Source organism: Mytilus edulis, chromosome 9 (genome assembly GCF_963676685.1).
Source record: "Mytilus edulis chromosome 9, xbMytEdul2.2, whole genome shotgun sequence".
Lineage (NCBI taxonomy): Eukaryota > Metazoa > Mollusca > Bivalvia > Mytilida > Mytilidae > Mytilus > Mytilus edulis.
Window position 1 is genome coordinate 29,936,282 of NC_092352.1, and position 25,928 is coordinate 29,962,209.

General features: G+C 31.5%; 1 protein-coding gene across 1 annotated transcript in view; it reads right to left on the minus strand.

Annotated features, from left to right (window-relative positions):
• LOC139488064 (uncharacterized) overlaps positions 1–25,928 on the minus strand; it is a 222,688-nt gene that overhangs the window by 87,625 nt on the left and 109,135 nt on the right. The window contains exons 3-5 of the mRNA XM_071273404.1: positions 15,898–15,986; positions 12,886–13,006; positions 7,232–7,339 (exon numbers count right to left, since the gene is read on the minus strand). Of these exons, the coding sequence (XP_071129505.1) occupies positions 7,232–7,339; positions 12,886–13,006; positions 15,898–15,986 (318 nt within the window). The remainder of the gene's footprint in view (positions 1–7,231; positions 7,340–12,885; positions 13,007–15,897; positions 15,987–25,928) is intronic.

The following is a 25,928-nucleotide window of genomic DNA, read 5'->3' on the forward strand; positions in this document are numbered from 1 at the left end:
AAATCTCACAATAGAAAGGTTTCGAACAGATCAATACAATAACCGATACTTTTAAATACTCTGCATAAGCACATATAAATTATATAATTCTTAAACTCTTATAGGTTGCATTTCTGTAAATATTGACAATATAATTTCCCATAGAATCTCCCTTTACGGCTAAAACTGTACCACTTTTACTATGAAGTTTTGAAAAAAATCTTGTCCTAGCATTGAAAGTTCATATGCACCACAATTTTTTTCAAAGGTCAAAATATAGGGCTGTGCGGCATATTTTCAACGTTTATATGCCCTGAACTTCTCACAGTTTAAACTAACACTAATTTTCTTAACTGCCCCTACCTCGAATGAAAGGTTACCAGAGATTTCAATGTAAACAATATGCACATGTAAACTTACTGGTAACATTCCCAAGTTATGTCTCTGTGAGATGGAACACAGAGAGCATAACTTGGAACCATTATGTAAACAAAATTAAGTTTCTATGAATATTCAAGATCTCCCCAAAAGAGGCGTGTTTTGAAAAACAGCTGTATTTACAAAGTGCAACCTATACAAACATTTATTCAAATAGAAAACTCTCTAAAATCAGTTTTTCTCACATTAATACTCATTTATCAGAATTATAGCCTTAAAGAAATTACTGTGTATACTCTAAGTTTTTCTTTACTGTACATTTAAAACCCCCCTCCCCTGTTTTTTTAAAGAATTTGAAAACAAGACTTTTTAAATTATTACCAGCTTACCCTATTTGCATATTTTCTGATAAAAATGCCTAGAAGCTGTTTAAAACTGTTTTAAAAACATATTGAAAGCATATCAGAATACTATAAATGTAATGTGTAGCAGTCAATCATTAAAACATTCAAGATAATATAAAGAATCAAATCCAGCCTCTGTCTCCAGTCCACATCTTACTGTATGCCTATTTGTCAATTAAAGTACACATTTTCTGCCTCAAATTGTCAATTTATTGCCATATTTGCAATAGTTGTATGTATGCAGATACAAGTCTGAGATATAAATTCACTTAAAATGTTATAGAGATGACTGCTAACATCTGATTGTTGCATAACTTCCATGCTTAGTTATTGTTTTCTATACCAAGAACTTTAAAATCATAAAATCATAGCATTTACAGTTTTATGACCCAGGGGGTAGGTAACTTTTTCTGTTTTTGTCCCTGGGGCCTCAAATTTCCTAAATCATTCTGCTGTTTCTAGCAATTTGGAATAGTTAGTACATATTCAGGATAGAACACACTATTGTAAGTTTTGTTGAGATATTTTTGTTTTTCTAGCTTGTATATATTATGCTGTGGTAATAAAAAAGCAGATTTAGGTGTCACGGCTTACCTTTTGGTTATCGAAAGGACATACCCCATAAATAATATTCAAGAAGGATCTATGAGTTTCAATGACCGCGACGAGAAATATTTTTAAGCATTTTTTAACAATTTAACTTACATATATGCAAATATTATGAATTAAATTTGTATCCAGGACTTTAAGTAAACTATGCATACTGTAATCTGTGAATTTATGATGAGTGATCATATTTAAGCCCCAGGATTCTATCAATCTTCATTAAATATTTATAAAACTTCGTATTTGAGTTAATTTCTTTAAAATCTGTGAAATAAAGCAAATTTGGTTAAATTCTGAGTGTTCCCCTTTTTCAACCTATATACAAACATGTATTCAAATAGAAAACTCTCTAAAATCAGTTTTTCTCACATTAATACTCATTTATCAGAATTATAGCCTTAAAGAAATTACTGTGTATACTCTAAGTTTTTCTTTACTGTACATTTTATACCCCCGCCCCTGTTTCAATTTTTTTAAAGAATTTGAAAACAAGACTTTAATTATTGCCAGCTTACCCTATTTGCATATTTTCTGATAAAAAATGCCTAGAAGCTGTTTAAAACTGTTTTAAAAACATATTGAAAGCATTTGAATACTATAAATGTAATGTTTAGCAGTCAATCATTACAACATTCAAGATGATATAAAATATCCAATCCAGCCTCTGTCTCCAGTCCATATTTTACTGTATGCCTATTCAATTAAAGTACACATTTTCTGCCTCAAATTGTCAATTTAGAATTCTTGTCACAACAGTATCATCTGTAATCATATATCTGACACAATTTAGCTAATATATATACTAGAAGTGTTCAATCAAAGCCATATTTGCAATAGTTGTATGTATGCAGATACCAGTCTGAGATATAAATTCACTTAAAATGTTATAGAGATGACTGCTAACATATGATTTTGCATAACTTCCAAGCATAGATATGGTTTTCTATATCAAGAACTTTAAAATCATAAAATCATAGCATTTAAAACTTAATTTATTTGTTTTATGAGCCAGGGGGTAGGCAATTTTCTCTGTTTTTTGCCCTTTGGGCTTAAAATTTCCTAAATCATTCTGCTGTTTCTTGCAATTTGGAATATTTAGTACATATTCAGGATAGAACACACTATTGTAAGTTTTGTTGGGATATTTTTGTTTTTCTAGCTTGTATATATTATGCCGTGGTAATAAAAAAGCAGATTTAGGTGTCGGGGCTTACTTTTGGGTTATCGAAAGGACACAAACACCCCATAAATAATATTCAAGAAGAATCTATGAGTTTCAATGACTGCGAAGAGTAAATATTTTAAAGCATTTTTTTACAATTTAACTTACAAATATGCAAATATTATGGATTAATTTTGTATCCAGGACTTTAAGTAAACAATGCATACTGTTAAATGTGAATTTATGCTGAGTCATCATATTTAAGGCCCAGGATTCTATCAATTTTCATTAAATATTTATAAAACTTCATATTTGAGTTAACTTCTTTTAAAAAATCTGTGAAATAAAGCAAATTTGTTTAAATTCTGAATGTTCCCCTTTTTCACCCTTATAGGTTGCATTTCTGTAAATATTGACAATGCAATCTCCCGTAGGGACTCCTTTTACGGCTAAAACTGTACCACTTTTACTATGAAGTTTTGAAAAAAAATCTTATCCTAGAATTGAAAGTTCAAATGCACCACAATTTTTTTCAAAGGTCAAAATATATAGGGCTGTGTGGCATATTTTCAACGTTTATATGCCCTGAACTTCTCACAGTTTAAACTAACACTAATTTTCTTAACTACCCCTACCTCGAATGAAAGGTTACCACAGATTTCAATGTAAACAATATACTTCAATCTTCAATCCAACGTGCGGTTTTCCTCTCTGGTGCGTTTTCCTCGACGTATATTCTTCTCTGTGCTTTAAATTGGTACGCGCTGGTTAAGATAGGGATTGTGGAACAGCAGTATTAAATCTGCCCGTTCTGTCAATGTAATGTGCCACTGTTTGTAGTTTGGCTTTTGTCTCTTCTGTGTTCTCGCCGTTCAGTCTCGTATTCATAGTAGCTAAATTCAAGTTTTTGACCCCGACCTCTTTGGATATTTTGTGTAACATATCTTCTTGTTCGTTTACATAGCAGGGACACTCCAGAAGGAAATGTTGAGGCGTTTCATGTGCTCCATAGTTGCATGACTCTATGGCGTTGGTTTGGCCTACTCGGTTCTTCTAGTAATAGAATTCTGTATAGCCAGTTCTTAGTTGGGCGAATATATTGAAATGTCTTTTAGTTGGAAAATCATACATAATTGAGTGTTTCGTAGTTGGTATTTTTTCATAAAGGTCCCTGCCTTTCTCAGATATTTCCCATCTTCTCTGCCATTTATTTCCTGTACTTTTATATGCTGCTTGTTTGACGTCCTGCAGTTTTATAACGTTATTTTCCGGTGGTACTTCTTTTGCTTCCTCTGCCGCTGTTCTTGCAAGGATGTCAGCCTCATCATTGTCAGCTATGTTGGCATGTCCTGGTGTCCATGATATAATTACATTAAGTCCTTTGTGCCTAAGATGTTCAATGTTTTCTTTTATTTCTCTTATTACGGAGATGTAGCTGTTTGGGGCCCAGTTCAGTGTAAGTAATCCCACGGCGCTTTGACTGTCAGAGAAAGTTTTGATTTTTTTGTATTGCATTGTAAATATTTTCTGTAATGCAGTATTCTAGGACCATGAGAATTGCTATGAGTTCCGCCAGAAGGATGGATCCTCTTTGTGCCACAGGTCTATGTAATCTTGCAGCAGGTTTGATGTGTTCAGCATAGATAATTGCTCCCGCTCCACAGGGTCCTGGGTTCCATAAGCACGATCCATCTGTAAACGATATTGCTTGTTCTTGTGTGCAGTCTCCCATGAGTTGGTTAATGGTTTCCTGGCAAAGTTCTTGTTCCTCATTTGCCTAGTCGACTCCAATATAGAGGTTTTGATTGAGTCATTTGAGTGTCTCCCAATCTGTAGGTAAACTCTGGTTCTACGAGATTGATGTTAATCTTTGTCTGTTTTTCCATTTCTGCTGCTTGGCTTAGTGCTTTGCCCATTGGTGTTGGATACTTATCATATATGTCATTTTCTTCATACCTCACAAGTTGCTGTTTGATGGGTTCCTGTGCAGATTTGGATTTATTCTTTGCTATCTCTTTAATGGCTATTTGTTCTAGCCTCAGGTCTATTGGCATAACTCCTGATTCTACTTCTAGTGCCTCTCTGCCAGATGTTGTAGGAATATCCATGCATATGATAAGTGCTTTTCTCTGTAGTCTGTCAAGTTTTTTTGGTTCTGCTATTTGCCATGCTGGACTACAATTTTCCACGACTGATCTGACTAGACTGTAGTATAGTTGTAATAGCTTTTCTGTCTTTAATTTGCTGATCTGTCTCACTTCTCTCAGAATAGTTAAATTCCGGTTCGCTCTTATTTTAATTGCATCAATGTGTTTGCTGAGGGTCATTTTCTCGTCCATAATGATTCCAAGAAGCTTTGGTGTTGAGCTGTATTTAAGTTCTTTACCTTGAATCAAAATGCGTTTGTCCTCTTCATCGATCGTCTTTTTTGAGAAGGTGCATATTTCAGTTCTGTCTAGGTTGATGTTTATTGTCCATTTTTGAGTCCATTTCACTGCCTTTGTGATGTCATACTTCATTCTATCTTTAAGTTCTAATATCTGATCTGGTTTATGTCGATGTAAATTTACTGGTAACATTCCGAAGTTATGTCTCTGTGAGATAGAACACAGAGAGTATAACTGGGAACCAGTATGTAAACAAAATTAATTTTCTATGAATATCCCCAAAACAGGTGTGTTTTGTGAAACAGCTGTATTTACAAAGTGTAACCTATAATTCGTCCCATATCGTACACTCAGTTCTTTTGTATTTAAGTTCGGTGACACTGATAGGTGATTAGAAATAATTAATAACAATAACTATAACGGCAATATATATATCATCGTTATCAGACACACCTACAAACAGTATGAACTTATTCAAAATAAATTGCTATTTCCGTTCGATCACTCATCATAAATAAATGTAGAGTATCAGGTGGTAATTAGAAAATTCATTCATAAAATCTGAACTTGATGTTCCTATTTTTTTTTATCTTATCTATATTTTTCCTTAAAGAAGTTTTGGAAGATCTAAATGCAAATTAAAATTTAAATCTATTGATTCTGCCTTACCCTACCTTGAAGAATTGTAAATCAATTATGATTTTCTGCTTGTTGTTGTTTTTCTATCGATCTTGGACACCTTAATTCCAAAGTCTAATAAAAGGAGGATGTTGATGTATAATTAATCATGCACGTAAGATAATCAGTTTGCATGTAGAAACAAAATCTGCACGAAAAAGATTTGTAAATATATGAATTGTATCATCGATGAGTAGACAATTAAAAAGGTCTTGCATTCTACATATATAAATCAGTCACCCTGTAGTAATGTTAGTTATTTCATAGATTGTAAATACTTTAAAATTATTTTCTAGTTACCAATTCCCCAGGAAAAAAAATTCCGACGAAAAATAGATATCCAATATGTTTTGCCGTCCTTGAATATATCATCAAAGTTTTTAGTCTGTATGAGGTTTTGTCCTCTTTTTGAACATACATGCTCTGCTTCCAGCCACGACCTTGTAATATTCTCGGAATCCGATAGTTTTTTATCTGATGATGAAAAAATATAATAAACTATAATACAAACTGACTTCACGATGCATTTGCATATCTAAAGTTATATATAGGCATTATTAAAATGGTGGTACAAAATTATAATCAAATCAATTAAAAAATATAAGCAGCAAATCCCTGTTAAAATATTCTTTTTTTTGAAGGCGTCTCTTAAGAATTCCGATAGTCATTATGTTATCCTTTAATTGATCATTCTTTTAAAATTAATTGACAACTGATCGTCCAGGAGACTTTAATGTTTACAGGGCCAATATAAAAGCTAATTGGTTGAGCTTGAAATTTGTAAAAATCACAATACATGATCAAAATATACCTCGTCCAATTTCAAGACAATAGTCTGAACACAGAATACAATTAAAACTATGATAAAAACGTGTACCAAAGTATTGCCAAAAAGAAGCTTTGTATAGAAAAGAAATGAAAGGAGGTAACCATCCATGGTACGAAATCAGTATATCACATTTAAAAACACAAAAAGCAAAAGAACAGAGCTTTTATTATTGTATCCAATCTCAAAGTCACAACCAGGTCTTCAACACGGATAAAAAACAATAGTTTACAGTTTGTTTAACTAAAATAAAACATTCGTGCAGTTTTTAGCGGATACAATACAAATGACTAGGTAGACTTAATCAATTTTCAAATCGTGATATCAGTTTTGTTTTCAGACAAATTCACTGGAAAGCGATATACTTTATAGCTTTATTTTTGATATGGTTATTTCATAGATTCAATATTAATCTTATCGTGAACTTAATCACATATTTTAATATGACGTGCTTCTTTCGCTTTGTGAATAGACCCATGCTCTAAATCCAATGAAATTTGTTTGCATGTAAAATGACTACTGCAGAATAATGAATTTGATCAAATTGTCATGCATTTGATATATTTAATTAACTTAAAACACTTCCAAACTCTTAAATAATGCACATGTTGTTACTAATTCATTTTTTATGTCTGTAATGCGTTGCTATTCGAAATTGTCATATTTGACCTAGATACGTCAACCGTTCATGCTGGCTGTTCAAACCTCCTTCCTCACTATCGCTCGGGCAAAAATAATCACGAATATAATGCCTACCCATGTTAAAACTACAATAAAGTATAGCTTGCATGAATTATTTCTTACGTATTACCTCCTTCGCAAATAAAGTTTAACTTTGTAGAACAGTTTTGAGTTGTGAATATCCAGCTGCCATATCCAAACAGGACTACATCACATACATAACCTTTGTCCGAAACATCTGTAACAATAAGAATTCCATAAACAAAGGATTAAATTCGCCAAAGATGCGCTTCTGAATGCAGGACCAACATTGTTAATTTAATTGGAAAGAGTGTTAAATTTTGTTCGCACTTATTAGTTTTCTCGACTAGTTCTCAAATGCGTCCATCAGCATTCAGAATTTGATATTCCGTGCAATTTGCTAACATTTTTTTTTTTTTATAAAAAAAAAATCTTTTTATTGCACATTTTTATACTGTTTTTACAACTTCCTCGACTCACAGCATTTACTCGGGTATCCCTATGAATTAGCTACTGTATAACCAGGTTGATTATACAGTAAAATTATATCTATTAAATATGGTTAGGTATACAAAACATTGATTTTGACAATTAGTTTTTAAATAAAATTTAGAATGGAAATGGGGAATGTGTCAAAGAGACAACAACCCGACCATAGAGCAGACAACAAATACCTTTATTATATTACTTAATTATGGAAATTGTACTATCTATTGTCCGGTATTGTTTCTGTTTTAATTGGTTTGGCATGCCGCAAAACAGGTTCAACCCACAATTATTTTCGTCAAATGTTCTGTACCATGTCAGGAAAATGGCCATTGTTATATTATAGTTCGTTTCTGTGTGTGTTACATTTTAATGCTGCGTTTCTGTTGTATCGTAGATCTCTTATATTTGATGTGTTTCCTTCAGTTTTAGTTTGTAACCCGGATTTGTTTTTTCTCAATATATTTATGAATTTCGAACAGCGGTATACTACTGTTGCCTTTATTCAATTGTTCATCTTAACCTTGATAAAAATATTTCACGCGAAAGTTGAGATGATCAGATGAATACAGAATACCACGTGTATTGATGATGAGAGCAGAAGGATCTCAGCTAAGTATTTCAGATGGCGAGTTTTGAAATATGTCAATGGTTTTTTAATGAATTTATAGAAATAATCATGTTTTATCCTTTTTTTCTATTTTTTCTATTTTTTTTATTTGTTTATTTATTATGTCAATGTCTCCAATCATAACATAACAAGTAGGACTGTATCTGTAAAGGAACGACGAACAGGTGTATTCGGAAAGTCTGTTTTTTTTACATTCTTGAGGATAAAGGATTCTAAAACCTTCTTCTGGTTATAAAATGCATGTAGTTTCAAGTACAAGAAATGAAGGGAATATCTAATTCCGCCATCGCAGCAAGTGTTTAACAACATTTCTCTACTCGCTATAGTAAAATTTTGAAATCTAAATCGAGAGACTTGCAGAGTTTTTCAAATATTTAGAATTTAACTTTTGAGTGGAGAAATATCGTGATGCACGAGCTATAGTTGTGGTTCTAATGAAATAGGAATAATAATAACTAGCAGAATAATATGTTCCTTATATAAGTATGAGACGTAATCAGGCATGGTGACATTTTTTCATGACGTCACAGTAGGACATTCAGAAGAAATTAAAAATTTAACGTCAAAATAAGATTTCGATAAATTATTTGCTAAGAACAGATATTTTGGTAGTGTGCAGAAATATAGATTCCTAGACTGCAAAAAGTTAGTTACGATAATTCTCCACTCGAGAGAATAACATTTTATTATTAAATAATTAAAATTTTGAAAGTGGAGGAGTATCGTAATTCACGCATTAAAGAGTCAGAATATGTTTCTCTAATGAATTTTCCTACTTTTTCAAAGATTTTCAAAAAGTTGTATTCTTTCTATGCGACGTCATCAAGCATTGTCGTCATTTATCTCAATAGAAAAATTCAGAGAAAAAAAAAAAGTAAAATATTGCTTTATTTAAAAAGAAACAGTTCACGTAATGTTCTAGGTTTTTAATTTGATTGATAATACATAAGAAAAACAATAGTTAACTTAAGAGATATCTGCATTGTATTTTAAGCTCATCCTTCGTAAAACGTAATTTTACTGTCGCAAATTGAGTTAACCTAGCGACGCTGAGCGGAGGTTAGTAAACGGATATTTGCAAAATTAAAATCAAGTTTTACGAAGGCCAAGCTTAAATACAATAAGTTATCTGTCTTCAAATGCCACATATAAAAATGAATTCCATTTAATAAATAGTTTTGCTTAAAGTGCCATAAATGATAAAAAAAACAAAAAAACCCGCGAAACTGTTGCATCGTTTTTGGTATCGTAACACTTTGACGTCAAATGTATTCTCTCGATGTCAAACATAAACGCTAGACGTGTGTATAATCGATAATGTCAGATCATTACATGGCATTTTTCATATCGCATGTATTATCAGCCCTAGGTTCAATATTAGCCCAAGAGCCGCTTGGCTCGAGGGCTGATATTGACCAAGGGCTGATAATACATGCGATATGAAAAATGACATGTTGTGATCTTTTTATCATATGCTTCAACAATGGAGAAAAATACATAGATCCTTTTACGTGGTTCCCATATAAAAGTTAAAAGAGTGAAAAGTTTACCGACGTCGGACCCCAAATTTAACTACATTCGATATGAAATCTTTCTGTCATATGCCTCAACAGAGAAGAAAACATTTAAGTATGGACGAAATTACAAAAAATTAATTCAACAATATACATAATGAACACTGTTTGGAAAAGTCAACTTTCTTCACAGTAACTTTCTAAATTATGTTTCAAACTTTTAAAATAAATGCATTCATTTAATAAATTAAAAAAATAAAATTTCATTATTATTTTACACAATATATACACAATATCCAAATAATTGTTTTGTGCACTACTTTGTAATGTTTTTTTCGCTGAAAACGTTCATTGAGGTGAATTTTCTTTAGATTGCCGAGTATCACCGGAATGCCATGCGATAACGTTACGGAAAGGCATGTGATAACAGTCGAAGCATGTGATAAACTTTTATCAGCCCGCTAAGCACCAATTAAAAAAAAATGGAATTTACGTTAATATAATGCTTTTATCATACAGTAAAAATTATATGTTATTTAGTCTAAGTATATGATAATAGTTCATCTGCAATAATCACATAGTAAATATAGTTTAAACCACTGTATCGAGTGTGATACGATATTTATAAAATCGAGACAGTTGATTTTTTTTCAAATTCAAAACGCAAGGCACGAGGGTGGATAAATTTCATATTGCACAAGATTTTGTGACTGAATCTGTTTCCCTGATTTTTAACGATATTCAGACAAATACGATCTTACCTTTCGAATGATCTGCAAAAGATGAGTTCTTTTTATGTGAGGTTAATCTTTTTCATAACGTCACAATAGAGAAGTTAAAGGAAAGCTAGTACATTTGACGTCGAAATTGAAATTTGGCCAAAGAAGAACTGTGATCTAACGAATAAACTCATCATAGATACGAACCACGCGTTGTTTTAAGAAGAATAATCAACATTTCAGGAAAATGATAAATCGTTTAAGAACAAGAGAAACTTTTTTTTATATGCGTTTTAAAGTAGAAAAGTCGATGAGCAAGATAACATCATGCAATCACAATAGCTGTATAACTGGCTTCATCAACGACATACAGTTCCTCGCCCTCTTTTCTTGCATCAGACCAGCTGATTTAAAAATATAACACATATTTACTTGTGAGGTTAGAATTTATCTGTGTTTTTCATATCATATCTATAAAAAAAAACACTTTTTCCTTATGCATGTTGTGAGTTCAAACCGATGTATATTTGATTTGGACCTCATTCATTGTTGAAATTGCGTTCAGTGTTTTCTAAATGAGCATTTCAATTTTTCGGTATCAATTTTAATTTTAGCTTAATTAATCTGCACCTGGATCAATTAGTTCAAGAAAATAACTTTTCAATTATATATTTCTTATGTTATTTCTATTCAAGTATTTATGTCTTTATATAAAACACAAAACTTTTTCGAGATCTTTTTTTATTATAGAATATGAATAGTTTATATCAAATGAGAAGAAAAGATAAAGCAGTAATTTTCCTTGTATTTGTTTATCCAGGGGTTTAAAATCAGAAAACTGTTAAACCTACTGTAACTTGTATACTAGTATGTATGTGCCTTTGCAATATAATTTAAGATTTTAAATGTTTTCATGAAATCCCAATGATCGCTGTTAAGATCATTTTGATACAATAAATCTCTATTCTGAAAAAAAGATAGCATTGAAGATCATCTTAAACACCGTAAATTTATTTGAATTTTGAATACATTATTTCATGACTTTCTACACTAACACTTTCGTTGTGGAAAGAGTGTCGTTTTGAACAAAGATTCAAACGATGAATGGACAAAAAAATAGATATAGGTAAATATGTGAAAATACAGCAGTCAACAACATCGTACTTTAATCCTAATTACAAAATAAAAACCAAAAAAATACCGACCAATATACAAACATGTAAAAAAAGAAGTACGAAATGGCATTCAGTCCAAGCATATTAGCAAAAATTAGTGACAAGCATAGACAAATATACCATAGTACAATAACACAATGACGGGATGTAAAAGTACAGAGCCACGTCATATATGAAACAAAGAAACATAAAAAGGCATATAGATAAATCACATAAGCAAAAAGAAAGACAAGAATACGATAGTACTACAAGTATCTTGATAATAAATAAAAACAAACGAATAGTTAACAAAGAAGCACAAACAGGCATATATCAACTTAAAGAATTTCATTCAAAATTCTTTATGTTGTTCGCACCTAACATAACTATTATATGAATTTTCAAAAATGGTCATCGTGTGAATTAAATTCAGGGAAAATTGTTTCTTCATCTTTCGAGATCTAAATGAATAAATTGATTCTGAAACCTTATAGTTTTGAATAAATAATTATATGAATTAAATGGGTTACATTACTTTTTAATAAATAGGTTAAAATGTTAATATCAATTCAAAGATATGTACCGAGCAGAAACAATGGGCTTTTTTATATTAGAGCTATTTACCTAACGCTTGTAGCTTAAAGTTTATGTTGGTTTAATTGCCTTGTTTGTATAAATGTTTGTTCAAGCATTGTTATTCAGATTGACATCTGCAATCAATAGATAGGCGAAGCTTCAGTTTGTATACATTATACTCTGTTTTATATTAAACATTCAATAACATTTAAGAATATATGTGTACAAGTTGAAGTCCAGCCTATCTATTGATCTGCTTGAGCAAAAAATGCAAGCAAGTTAACCAAGTTTCCTCTGAAATGACCAAACTAAAAAAAAAGTTAACTCACAAAAATACTAAACTCCGAGGAAAAATCGAAAAAGGAAAGTCCCTAATCAAATGGCAAAATGAAAAGCTAAAACAAGTCAAACGAATGGATAACAACTGTCATATTCCTGACTTGGTATAGGCATTTTCTAGAAAATACTTCTGACTAATATCTCAAAATTCTTTAAAAAATACAGAGCAAGGTTATCATTGAGAAAGAAAAATAATAATACAATGGTTTAGGTAATCAATAACAGTTGTATATTGTTAAGCGTGCCAATTCGCAGAGAGTTCAATCAGAATACTTACTGACATTTGTTTTCAGATTAAATAGTTTATTAGTTATAGGGAGTGCATAAAAAATAACGTTGCTCACTTCTTTCATATACAACACATTCATTTATAGAACAGAGTCCATTATCGGGGTTTTTGCATGTTTTTGTCTTTGCAAGCCCATCATCTACCGTGATATTTTCTAAACAGCTGCAATGCTGTTCCTATAATTTGATTTGCAGTAAGTTTTAGTTGTAAATAATTATTTGTACAACGCATAACTCAGTTATAGTTAAAAATCTTAAAGAGTATGACATTTAGGTTTGTAAGAATTGTTGTTAAAATCAACATATTTTGATGTTTTCAAATGAATATCGTTGTAAGTTTTATTTTATCTTAATCCCAAATAAAAAATACACGTCTAATAAATCTTCTTTATTGAAAATAGGAAAAAATGATAAAAAGTGAATGTAAGATTCCGGACAACGGATCATGCTGCAATAACTAATTTCATGAGATAGTATTTAGAATTATCATTTATCACAGTTGTAAATAACATTTACCTTATGTAACTGTCAAACATTGATATATGCACGTTTTCAAAATCTCCCATAAATTTTATATCTATTTAATTCTGTAAAATGTACCTTGTAATACAATTTTGCGCCACAAAATATAGAAACGTGGCGGAAGGGTAACATTTTACACAAACATTTATAATTCATTGGTTGCCTTTTGTTTTTGTTCGAATAGCCTAACAATGGTTCTATCGGGGCCTTTTATAGATTGCAGTGGGATACCGGTTTTGACGTCCGGTGACCTTTATTCCTTCTTTTGTAAATTCAAACAGCTTCTAGCTACCTCAGATTGCCTATACAATCCTAACGAAAAGTGTGCGTTTGATGTATAAAAGCTGTAAATAATTTAAAGTTTGTAATTTTTCATTGTACAAACCATTTTATTTTTAATAACTAAATTGCACTACGTTATTTATTGAAAGATTAAAAAAAAATAAGGTTCTTTTTCACTGGTTACAATATAAAACCATATCAAACGTACCAGCTTGCTTATAATTTAATACTTACTCTTCACGATCATATTAATAGTTATCAAAGGTACCAGCATAATAATTTAATACGCCAGACGCGCGTTTCGTCTACATAAGACTCATCAGTGACGCTCAGATCAAATAGTTTTAAAGCCAAACAAGTACAAAGTTGAAGAGCATTGAGAACCCAACATTCCAAAAAGTTGTACCAAATACGGCTAAGATAATCTATTCCTGGGGTAAGAAAATCCTTAGTTTTTCGAAAAATTCAAAGTTTCATGAAGTTCATTAATGTGTTATTCCTATATTTAAGGAATCTGAAAATGAATTCAATTGATTCTTAAAAATATATTAATTATGTCTCTGCAAGCGACTAAATAATTGAAATGATGTATAGCCACAAAATGTTTACTATAAAATCAAATTTAAGACTATAAAATAAAAAAAATAACAAAACTTTCAAAACAAACTTTAGAACAAACAATTGATTTCTTATTTTCTTTTTAAACTAAACTTTAAGAAAATTGTCAATCGTGAGGATTAGTAAATGTCTAACTATGTTTTAAATTGACTTAAAAAAAAAACATTTTAAAAACTCCAAGTTTTGACTCAATAAAAAGTCTAAATTTAATTCTTCGGTACTTCAACTTAGAAGTTAAATTATGAAGCAAAATTTTAACAAATAGATGTAAAAATATGATATTTGTAAGATTTATGTTTGACCATAAAATTTTGATTAATAATAATAATAATAATTTGAAGTTCATATTAGATAAAGGCAACAATAGAAACTCATAAATCGATTGAGAAAAAAAACCAAATCGGGACTACAAACCAAAACCGAGGGAAACGCATCAAATATAAGAGGAAAACAACGACACAACAGAAACACAACATTAAAATGTAATACGATCTATAATATAACCATGGCCATTTTCCTGCCTTGGTACAGGACATTTTAAGAAAAAAATGGTGGGTTGAACCTGGTTTTGTGGCATGCCAAACCTCCCGCTTTTATGGCAATGTTAAATATAACATTAAAATGACAACATTGCATGACAGGACTAAAATACAAGTAAGTGGAAGAACGTATAGGACAGAGAAACACATGAATAATAGCTTACAAAAAGTACCAGCTTGAAAATGTAGACGTGCGTTTCGTCCACACAAGACTAACCTGTGACGCTCGAATGAAACAAGTTCGAAAGCCATAACAAGTACAAAGTTGAAGAGCACTTATGACCTAATTCCAAAAGGTTGTTCCCAACACGGCCATGGTTCTCTGCCAGGAACAAGAACATCCTTATTATTTAGAAAAATTCATACTTTTTCAAACAGTATTTTTTTTTAAATGAATATATAACAGATATACATGATAAAACCATAGTGGTAATAACTATAGACAAAAACGGATACATTACATAAAACAACCTAATTCAGCACATAAAAATACACAGCCAGGTTAGCCAAAGCCTCAACGCACAAAGTGACGTCACATTTGATCCACCAATTCGTGATGCTATCCGTAAAATTTACGGAGTGTCATTTTTAATCTGTCCTCCTCATAACTTTGTTGGAGCAATTTCTGCGTAAGGAACACACCCCTGTATATAAAACCTTTAACTTATTTTTTCTCTTATTTGAACTGTGAGCTGTTTTATTTTACAAGTTGCAGAAGCTAAAAACCAATAGGCCTCATTTTACCTTCTCCTTTTAAAAGTTTAATGCGTTTCCCTAGATTTTAGTTTGTTACCCCGATTTTGTTTTTTGTCCATGGATTTATGAGTTTTGAACAGCGGTATACTACTGTTGCCTTTATTTAACAATACAGATACGACCAATTAGAAGTTACTTGAGTATCTCCATTGCGATGAAAGTTGAGATGGCGAGACAGAACGACCCGGGATGTCATCGATGACGTTGTCTTGTCGTCAACATATAGTTTAATTCTTTGGTGTGTGATTTTATCAAAATTTTACTAGCCAACAAAGAAAAAAACACCCCAAAATCCAACAAAATGGTGCATTTGTGTTCTAGTTTAACGAATGGAGGTTTTGAGATACTTACATTGTAGCTAAAATATTTCCAACCTTTGCAATGGCTATTACATTCATCTAAACTTCCACTTTGGTTTCCATTGCACACCTTTTGTACTCCTTAAATAAAAGAGAAGGTGTTGTATATCAATTTTTATTCATTCCTATATACACATTTTATTATATATGGATTCTGCATAATAGTTCTTCTGACTCCATTTCCATTTTTAATGTAATTAAGGTTCATGTTTTAGCTTATAGTATATTTAGGATTTAATAAAACAACATGTCTATACTATTTCTCTTGCTCTTACTATTTCCAAACACCTGATGAATGCAGCATTGTCTGGTTATCACAACAAATAGTTTGAAATTTCCTTGAAATTTAAACGTATTAATGAATTATCTATTTTTATTCCATATAACCTCGTGCCAACTGAAAATTACACGCGAGACGAAAGTCAATAGGTATTGACACAGACACGATAGTGGTAATATAGACGAAGATTTAAGTGTCACCAACTTTGCCTAGAAAGTTAGTCTTTCATAATCTCCTTTTAACAGACTGCAATAAAGCGTCGTTAATAGATGTTATATAAACCTAAGTACTCAACAGTAAGTTATCATCATTTCTTAACAACAATGTCCTTCAAATGAAACAAATCTTACCTATGTTTTGAAAAGGACAAAGTGATTTTAAGAATTGAATGATATATAAACACACCTAAAGGATTTATATTTCGTTTGAAACCTATTTTGACACCAATCCAGTAACTCTTATTCTTTTTGACTTTCAGGATGATTTTTGGATTCAAATCATTTGTCTCGTATTTGCTTCCAAACAGACTGCAGTCAGATGGAATATTATTGTAGGTTGTGGAAGAGGAAGTTGTGTAGACATCATCTTTAGAATATACTACAAAAGTAAGGTAATATTTAAAAAAATTAAAAGACGCATTCATGGTACAATATAAACGACTTCTCGAGTAATAGGACAACGTAACATTTTCATAAATCACTCATTTATTCGATGATAAGATGACATTTCAATTGCTCACTAAGATTCAGTTGTTTTGGTGGTTAAAAATTTATAATTAAATGTCGCAATGATAAACAATTCGTGCATACATACAAACATAAAGCGTTTACTTCTTTGCCTATCGTAGAAAAATTTCAGTTTTCCGTTTGTTCACCAATCTTGAAAAGAGACATTAGTGGGAAAAACATAGAATGTTTAACAAATATTTATTCCAAATGTCAAGATTTAATGTGAAAACATATATCATAACCGATACTTAAAGCAGATTTTTTTCTTCTACATACCTACTTTTTGGGAGAGTCTAAATAAAGTTGTCTTGAAAGTACTTAATTTGAGCATTTATTTTATAGTTTTTAAACGTAAACACATAACCTATTTAGCTATAAGAAATGAATATAATCACTCGATAAAAAAAGGACACACTCGAAACAGCCCGGACTGCTCTCGAAAAAGCCCGGACATGAAAAACTGAATTTAGTCTCAAAATGTCGTTTTCAATCCAATAGCAATAGTTTTTGTAAAGTGTCTGTATATCTAAGGATATATATATTCCATGTATCGTTTCCGTCGGCATTTGCATTGGTTTGTGTACGAAAATGGTCTTATTCGGTACTTTGGAATAAAAGCATTTTAAGGCTAAATTTAACTTTTTAAACGAAAAGCAATGTCAGAATCATACTATCTTTATATCTCAAATACTAACATATAATGTATAACCTTGTATATCAAACTGAAGCTTCTGGATCACGTCGTGTTAGAAAAGAAGTCTGTTTGTTTACATTTTTGATAATATTCACTCGAAAAAAAAAGTGGTCACACTCGAAAAAGCCCGATCAAATCACTCGAAAACCCACGATCCTATCCGGACACTATACCTACCGTGCTATTCAGTTGAAATATTCGCAATGAAGATACATGTTTTCTTTAAGCTATAACGGTATTTTAATATAACTTTATACTTTATTTTAGAAGACAATATGAACAATATTTAATTTTGATTAACAAATGGTTTCTAAATTAGTAAGTTATAGTCATATCTATCAGAACAATTAACAAATATAGTCATTTATATTTTTATATCATTTTTTTATATAATTTTTTTACCCGAGTTTACTTGTAAAATAGATGTGTGCAAACGTAAAAAAAAAAAAAATCCCGAAATGCACGCAAACGTAATGCGCCCACTGAAACAAATTAAAAGTTTTGAATCTTCTACTAACATGAAACGCACGGTACGAAATTCTAATATTCTTAGATTACCGTTGATTTCATTCATCAACGTCTTCGTCAATACAGAAATACTTGATCTAATGCAATATCTTAAGTATTGAAGCAGCATTATAATCGTTACATGTCATATATAGATATATGTAAATATGCACGTATTATATGTGTGGTTTTTATCCAACGCAATCATTGGTTTAAACGTTATTTTCAATTTTGTTGTTCAGCAGGGAACTAGATAGGAGTGCTTACCAGGTATGATTATACTTGTAAATAATGAAATAAATTATTAAATGAGTTTACCTGTAAAACAAATGCTCGCAAACATGATTTTTGCGCTGAAATGTAATGGTAATATGCGCAAACGAAATGCATCGGTTTCAGTAATATAGAGCATTCTTTAATACAGTTTTTCATAACAATTAGTTTGCCTACACATGTTTATCTATTTGATTGATAATTTAAAGATTGAAGTGAATTTTTTTCTGAAGTGCTTGCTTGAACCAGTATGTATTGCGTAGCTGACAAAATCAGCTGAAATTAGGTACTTATCCTAAAATTTCAACATGCATAATGAACTAAATTAATTTTAACAGTGGGAAAGCTTGAAAAAAAGAACTTTCCTTGAATATGTAAACATTGCGCACGATGTTCCTACAACACGTCGTTTCACCAAAAGCGCGACGTCAAAGAGGGTTGTTAGTACATATTACGTTGGAGATAAGCGTATTTTGAATTTTTCAGACGTTTGGACAAAATGACTATCGTTTTTTTAATGTTTCGTAGCTCAACAAATACCTTTTGAAATGAACGTCACGAAATTGAAGTTTTTCTAACCGGACACAGATGCCGTACCAATCTAGATCAAACAGGTTTATAACTATTGTTGCGGAGACGATTTGAAATGTGCAGTGGAAAAAATTGTTCATATATAGTTCGACGATTTTAGATTTGGGAGTTCGACGATAATGTTATACTATTAGCATTATATATCCATAACATATAACTGACGAATGTTTGCTAATAACTACGTGTTAATGCAATATTTACAATATTTACAATCATTTCGTATAATAATTTCACAACATTGTTTTCGATGTTAACCTATCGCAGGAAAAAGGTGATCTGTATTCGTCTGAACAATAGACATAAAATTTCACACTAATTTAACCTGATTCCCAGAGATGATCAGAAACTAAGTTATTACACGACTTTTACTTGCACTCTAATTGCACTACAAACCGTTAAAGTCTGAAATGGCCTATATCTGTACTCGACTGTACTGATTTTTACTCGACCAGTCTGAATTGGTCTGACTTTTACTTGACATTACTCGACCCCAGTCTGAACCATACTTGACTGTACTGAATCGTACTTGACCCTTATCTTTGCCGTTGCAAATAGTCTGAACTATTACTCGACCAGTCTGAAACAGTCTTAACCCATTCTTGGCATGTACTCGACCTATTTTTCCAGTCTAAACCATACTTAACCAAAGGTCTGAACAATACTTGACCAGTCTGAACCATACTAGACCAAAAACCCTCTAATTTTTAACTGTTTAAATAAATTTCTTTTTAACTGACATATATAACAACAGCCAACAAAATTTATGAAAGATTTTAACCTTATAAAAGAAATATATATCTGTGATTATAATTTTAGGATAAAAAAATATATCATATATAACTTATATCAAAAAGGGATAAATTAAAATAAATAAATAAAATTATTTTTCTGATTAGTGGTGAAATATAAAGTATAACCTCTGCTTGGGGCAAACTCATAAATAAGATCACACCTGGTCAGAGGTATTAAATTCTAAATAACATTGATTCAAAATTGCAACATCCTGTTTAAATTAAATAACAAGGCCTTTCGAATATACATGTATGTACTAGATAAGTAATTTACGAATTTAAGAAAATAGGGCTTTCTTTTTACCTGTAAAACACACATGTACTGAGTTAATTAGAACATATTAAAGTGCTTTATGTATGCCATGTTAATTTGACAAAGAAATACTTAAATTAATTTTTAAAAAAATTTACTGTTACTTTGGAATACATTTCCTTTTTTTAAAAAGGTTATCAAGGATTGCTAGGGAAATTCTATTATAATGATTATATTAAATTCTTGGTTTAATAAAACAAAACAATTAAGCTCTAATTTTTAAAAAAATTATTAAGTTGTTTTATATACTATTTTATATATATCTTAATAAAAAAACATTCACTGCATTATAAACTAAAGTCAACTGACAACATAAATCTATACTAGGCTTAAGTTAATGGTGAAAATAGTCCAGTTACCATAAAATACTTCCGAAATATTAATAAAATTTGAATTATATTGAAAGTATTAGTCATAATTCATTTTTTTTTAGATCATTTGATCAGCTTGTTTTATTTATATTTTAAAAGTTGATATATATTATTATGTAAGTGTTGATTAATATTGAGTTGAAGTTATATTATGATTGATTATTGTGAAATTTTAATTTCAGAACTGTATTGAATACATTTTTATTTTCACATTGTTGTTCAAATTTCATTTTTATTAAAAAAATTCCTAAATTGATAAAATTCAGTTAATAGATACAAAGAAAAGGTCTAGTTTGGTTAAGGCTTGGTCGAGTATGGTTCAGACTAGGTCGAGTACGGTTCAGACTAGGTCAAGAACGGTTCAGACTAGGTCTAGTACAGTTCAGACTAGGTCGAGTACAGTTCAGACTCGTATAAAACGGTTAAGTACTGGTCAAGTACACATTCAGACTGTTTAGTATGGTTCAGACTACAGTCGAGTATTATCAAGTAAATCTCAGACAAATTCAGACTGGTCGAGTAAAAATCAGTACAGTCGAGTACAGATATAGGCCATTTCAGACTTTTAATGGTTTGTAGTGTTGACTAAACTGACCCACTGAAGGTGTCATAAAATTTAGGAATCCCGTTAAGATTGACAATTAACTTTCTACACAGTAATAAATTCTTTGGAAAATACTGTTATCTTTAACTAATCTTAGCAGACGAAAATGTAGCTTTATTTCAAAATTATATATTGAACGATTAAAATAAAACTTGCAAAACGTACAATCAATAAAAACCGATTTGTACTCTATTAAAAATCCTAACTAAAAACAATCATATTAATAAAAACTAAAAACTATTGGTTATTTCAGTGATCGGACTATCAACAATTATGTTAACTTAAGCTGTCCAATATTTTCAAGAATAGCACTCTTCTTTCTTAAAAATGTTGGACAGCTAAAGGTAGCATAACTGATTCTTACAGGTAAATGATAGTTCAATCACGAAATAAAAAAACTATAAATTACCCCAATTGTTTTCATCATGTAAACAAAAGTAAAACCAAAGTACAAATGACAATTGAAAAAAAAAACATTTAATACCTTCCAATACAATAATTTTTTCACTCATAAAAAGGGTTTCTTGAGGACAAAAATCACTTTCAAATTGATTTTTAACACTACCAGTACTTATATCACAGCCATTTTTCTCATGTTTTTGTGTTGTCTCTTTTAGCACTAATTCAATAAGTTGATTATGCTCATTGTAAAACTTGTTTTTGTTGCCTTTATGAATTTCTTTTTTCAAAAGACTCATTCTCGACCGTCTTAAGGTAATCAAAATTGACCTCTGGTGTTGCTCTTATTCTTCCTAACACCATTTCCAACTACAATTAAAATGAAAAAAAGCAATAAAGTAATGCTTCTGAAATTTGATAGATCATGCCGCAATACAATTATATATATCAAAGTTGTACATATATCGATGCAAGTTTGTTGTGTTTGGTAAGGTACACGTGTTAATGCTATTTATAGATAGGTCTGTTTGATTGGATATATAAGGAATGAGGGTAGAATTTCATGCACGGGTGGTTTGATAGTAGTTCAGGTCATTCGAGTCATTGCAGTCAAGTGTTTTAGAGGCTTTTTTCCAAATAAATAATTATAGAAAATTAATCTACAGGTTGATAGTCCAGAATGGGTCGCAAATATTGATATGCTAGTCAGAGACAAACAATTATCACAATTCTCATTGGTATAAAATGAATTTCGTGTATTTATTATCTGAATAAAATGCACTTGACTTTTGCAAGTGGCTACTCCCAAGTGAGAGTTTTGTATTATATTGATAAATGCTTTATGTTCGGTTGAGGTTACGAATTAGAACATAAGGGCCATGAACAACCTAAAACTTATCCTGTGTACAAAGTGCGAATTTTAGAAACTTCCTTCAAAAACTAGGGGACTATAATAGATTTTATAATTTCCAGGTTTCGGCGTTAGTTTACAGGTTGTTGATTTTTAAGGTATTGCTTAAATACGAATATAATGAAACACTTTGCTTATGAACGACGATGAATATTGGAAGCAGAATAAAGGAAGACAACACCGCATTTTATCTGTCAAACAAGCCAATCGTGTGTCCGTTTCGCACTTTGTTCGCAGTGATCGTTTTATAAATGTTTTTTTTTTCAAAAGAAAATCGAGACAAAATTACGTTTCGGTAACATTTAAAAACACAAGGTAATCAATACACAAATAAACGACAAAAAGAGCGACACGACCTTACAGAAAGAAAAAAACACAGAAAAAGTTGGGAGGGTATTCAGGTGGTACCGTTTGGGTAAACAATAAAACAATAACAGTCTCTTGAAAATTCCATCAAAAGATTACAACTGATTGAAAGTGTTATCGCTTTGTTTGTTCATATTAATTATATATTTGAAATAAAATTGACTGCGGTGCACTCGATATGGTTCAACACGAACCTGTCTTCATATGCTATTCCTTTTTTTCTCATTCCCCCTAGTAAAAAATAAAACCCGAGAAGAAACAAGAAGCTAATAGGATAGGACTACAATATAATAAATATAAAACTTGCCATTATTAGCTGCTTTGACTATATCCTCTTTAATCCACACTGAAATAATATATCTGAATATGATTCTGAATACACATTTGATTTAATCCAAAGTTTGAAACAACACAATCACTTATAACGTCATCTCTTTCTTTGTTTTTGCAGTAAGAATATACTTTCATCACTTTATGATTTATTCATTTTGAAACAACAAAACGCATGTAAAGGTATTCACGGAAATTATGAGCGGAAACTATGAGTAGTCCTTGCGCACGCAAAAATAATTATACGCACACCCTGTGTCTTATTCTTCATGTAGCAATACATTTTTTCAACCTCCAGCTGTACTTTCTTTTGAAATCTTTTTAAGTTGAGCTTCTGTTTAAAGGGGCCAATATGTGAATATTTTAATGTTAAGAAAGTTTATTCACAAAACATTGTTCATACTTAATAAAAAATAAATGTTTGCTTGCTTTTTCTTTTGTTTTACCTTTTTCTACGTGTTAAACAATGTTTTAAGTAAGATATAAGCCTCTAACAGTCCATTCTTTAAAATATTGAACAGGTCTTCGGCCTGCGGCCTCACACCTGTCTAATATTTTACAGAATGGACTGTTATCGGTTTATATCCCTTACATATTGAACTGTCTAAATTGAAATGAAAATATATGTTCACAATTATTTATCACTGTCGTTTTCGAGGGTTTCGATGTCTAACAAACACAGTTTTGTTATTGGTCTTGTTAATACAGTTTGTCCTCGTGAAACTTTTGCAACACGAACATGTCCATCTTTGCCAGGGAAAACTTCGATTATTCTGCCAAGCAGCCAATGTCCTCTCGGAACGTTCGGATTCATCACAAGCACAATGTCGTTGGTTTTCATGTCCCTTTTCGTTTTAGTCCACTTGTCATGTTTGTTAAGTCCCAGCAACTACATTGTATTCTCTAATCCAACGTTTCCAAAAATGTCTAATTAATTCCTGTATTCTTCTCCATCGTTTTACCGTGTTAAGATAAGTATTATCAACGGTTTCTGGAGCGAAATGACCACCTAATTGTCCGTGCAAGAAGTGATTCGGTTTTAAAAATGTTTCATATTTCGGATCGGCAGACTGGTACGTAAGCGGTCTCGAATTGATAAGAACTTTAACTCCGGTAAATGCTGTTAAAAGTTCCTCATCATTAATAAAATTGAGAAATTAATGTCTACATTTCCTAAGATTGCATAAATAGCCCTTTTTGCTGATTTTATCATTGTCTCGTGAATACCAACAAAATGCGGAGCCAGCGGTGGATTGAAATGCCACTTAATCCCTTGGTTACTAATTGAATTCTGTATTTTGTCCTTGTCTAAAAGCGCAACTAGTTCTTTCAGTTCTCTATTTGCTCCAACAAAATTAGTTCCATTGTCCGAAATTATCTCTTTCGGAAGACCTCACCTATTCACCATCCTATAAAATGCATTAAGAAATGAGTCCGTATCTAATCCACATGCTGCTTCCAAATGCACTACGCGTGATGCTAAACATGTAAATAGACGTAAGTACCTTTTCTGACGTCGTTTTCTTCTGCACTGGACTGTTATGAACGGTCCGCCAAAATCAACTACTGTACGAGCGAAAGCATGTAACGGTGTTTTGAATCGAATGTCCGGTAACGGAGCCTTCAATTGTTCGGCAACTTTATGCACTCATGTTCATATTCTCATATTTCTTCTCTCCTTGGAATAATCCGAAGGCGTGACGATAATGCTGAAACTGTTTGATTTGTCCCACTAACATGTTTTCCAAGCTCGTGATAGCGTTTCACAATAAGCTTCGTGATCCAATTTTGTTGTTGTAATATAATCGGATATCTTGCATCAAATGATAGAAAATCGGCGTACACTAAACGGCATCTAGTTAATCCATTTTCATCAATTCGCGGTCATAATCCTAACAATTTGCTAGTTTTCGGTAAATCTTTTCTGTTTATTAAAGCGTTATATTCGTCTGAAAATGCTTCCCTTTGTGCATTTTTAATTATTTCCAATTCGGCGTCTGCATATTCGACGGTAGATAAACTTCCTTGACGCCATTGTTCTTGCTTTAGTCTGCGATTGTCAATAAATCTGTACACATATGCTTGTACACAAACAAGTCTTACAAAACTTGAATAATGACGAGATCTAAACGCCGATCTGATTCACTAGAATGATACTTTTCAGTGTTGTATAGTTAGTTAAGTTATCGATTGTTTTCTTTTGACAATTAAGTTCGGTATCACGTACGTTTCATATCTAAATATAAGTTTCCGGCCATTGCGGTTCCTCATCTTGTAGAAATTCCGGTCCATTCCACCAAATTACGTCCGACTGTAATTGTTAAAATGTTCTACCTCTAAATACTAAATTTGCCGGATTAACTTTTGTTCGCACATGTCGCGATTGTTTAAGATGCGATGAAGTGTGAATTTCTCCGATTCGAGTAGCTACAAACAACGTGTACTCTCTACTCCTGCCTTTTATCCAATACAAAACGTTCATACTGTCTGAGAAGAATGTCATGTTACCCTCGGGCACTTTCAATGCGTGTTCAACTGAAAGTGCTAATCTTAATCCTAAAACTGCGGCCATCAACTCAAGTCTTGGAATGCTGACTGAAGTTAAAGGGCAACTCTCGATTATGCTGCTATTAATCTCGTAGATATCATTTCACTCTTATACTCGTGTCTAGTATATATAACTGATCCATAAGCCTCCTGCGAAGCGTTGCTGAATGTGTGTAGACTCGATGAAACAATGTCATCGTCTAACTGCAAACATCTCGGTATTTTGATACAATATAAATCATCAAGTTAACGGAACACTCTCTAAATTTTTCAACAAGTACTTCGTCTAACTGGTCGTCCTACTCTAGTCCTGCTGTCC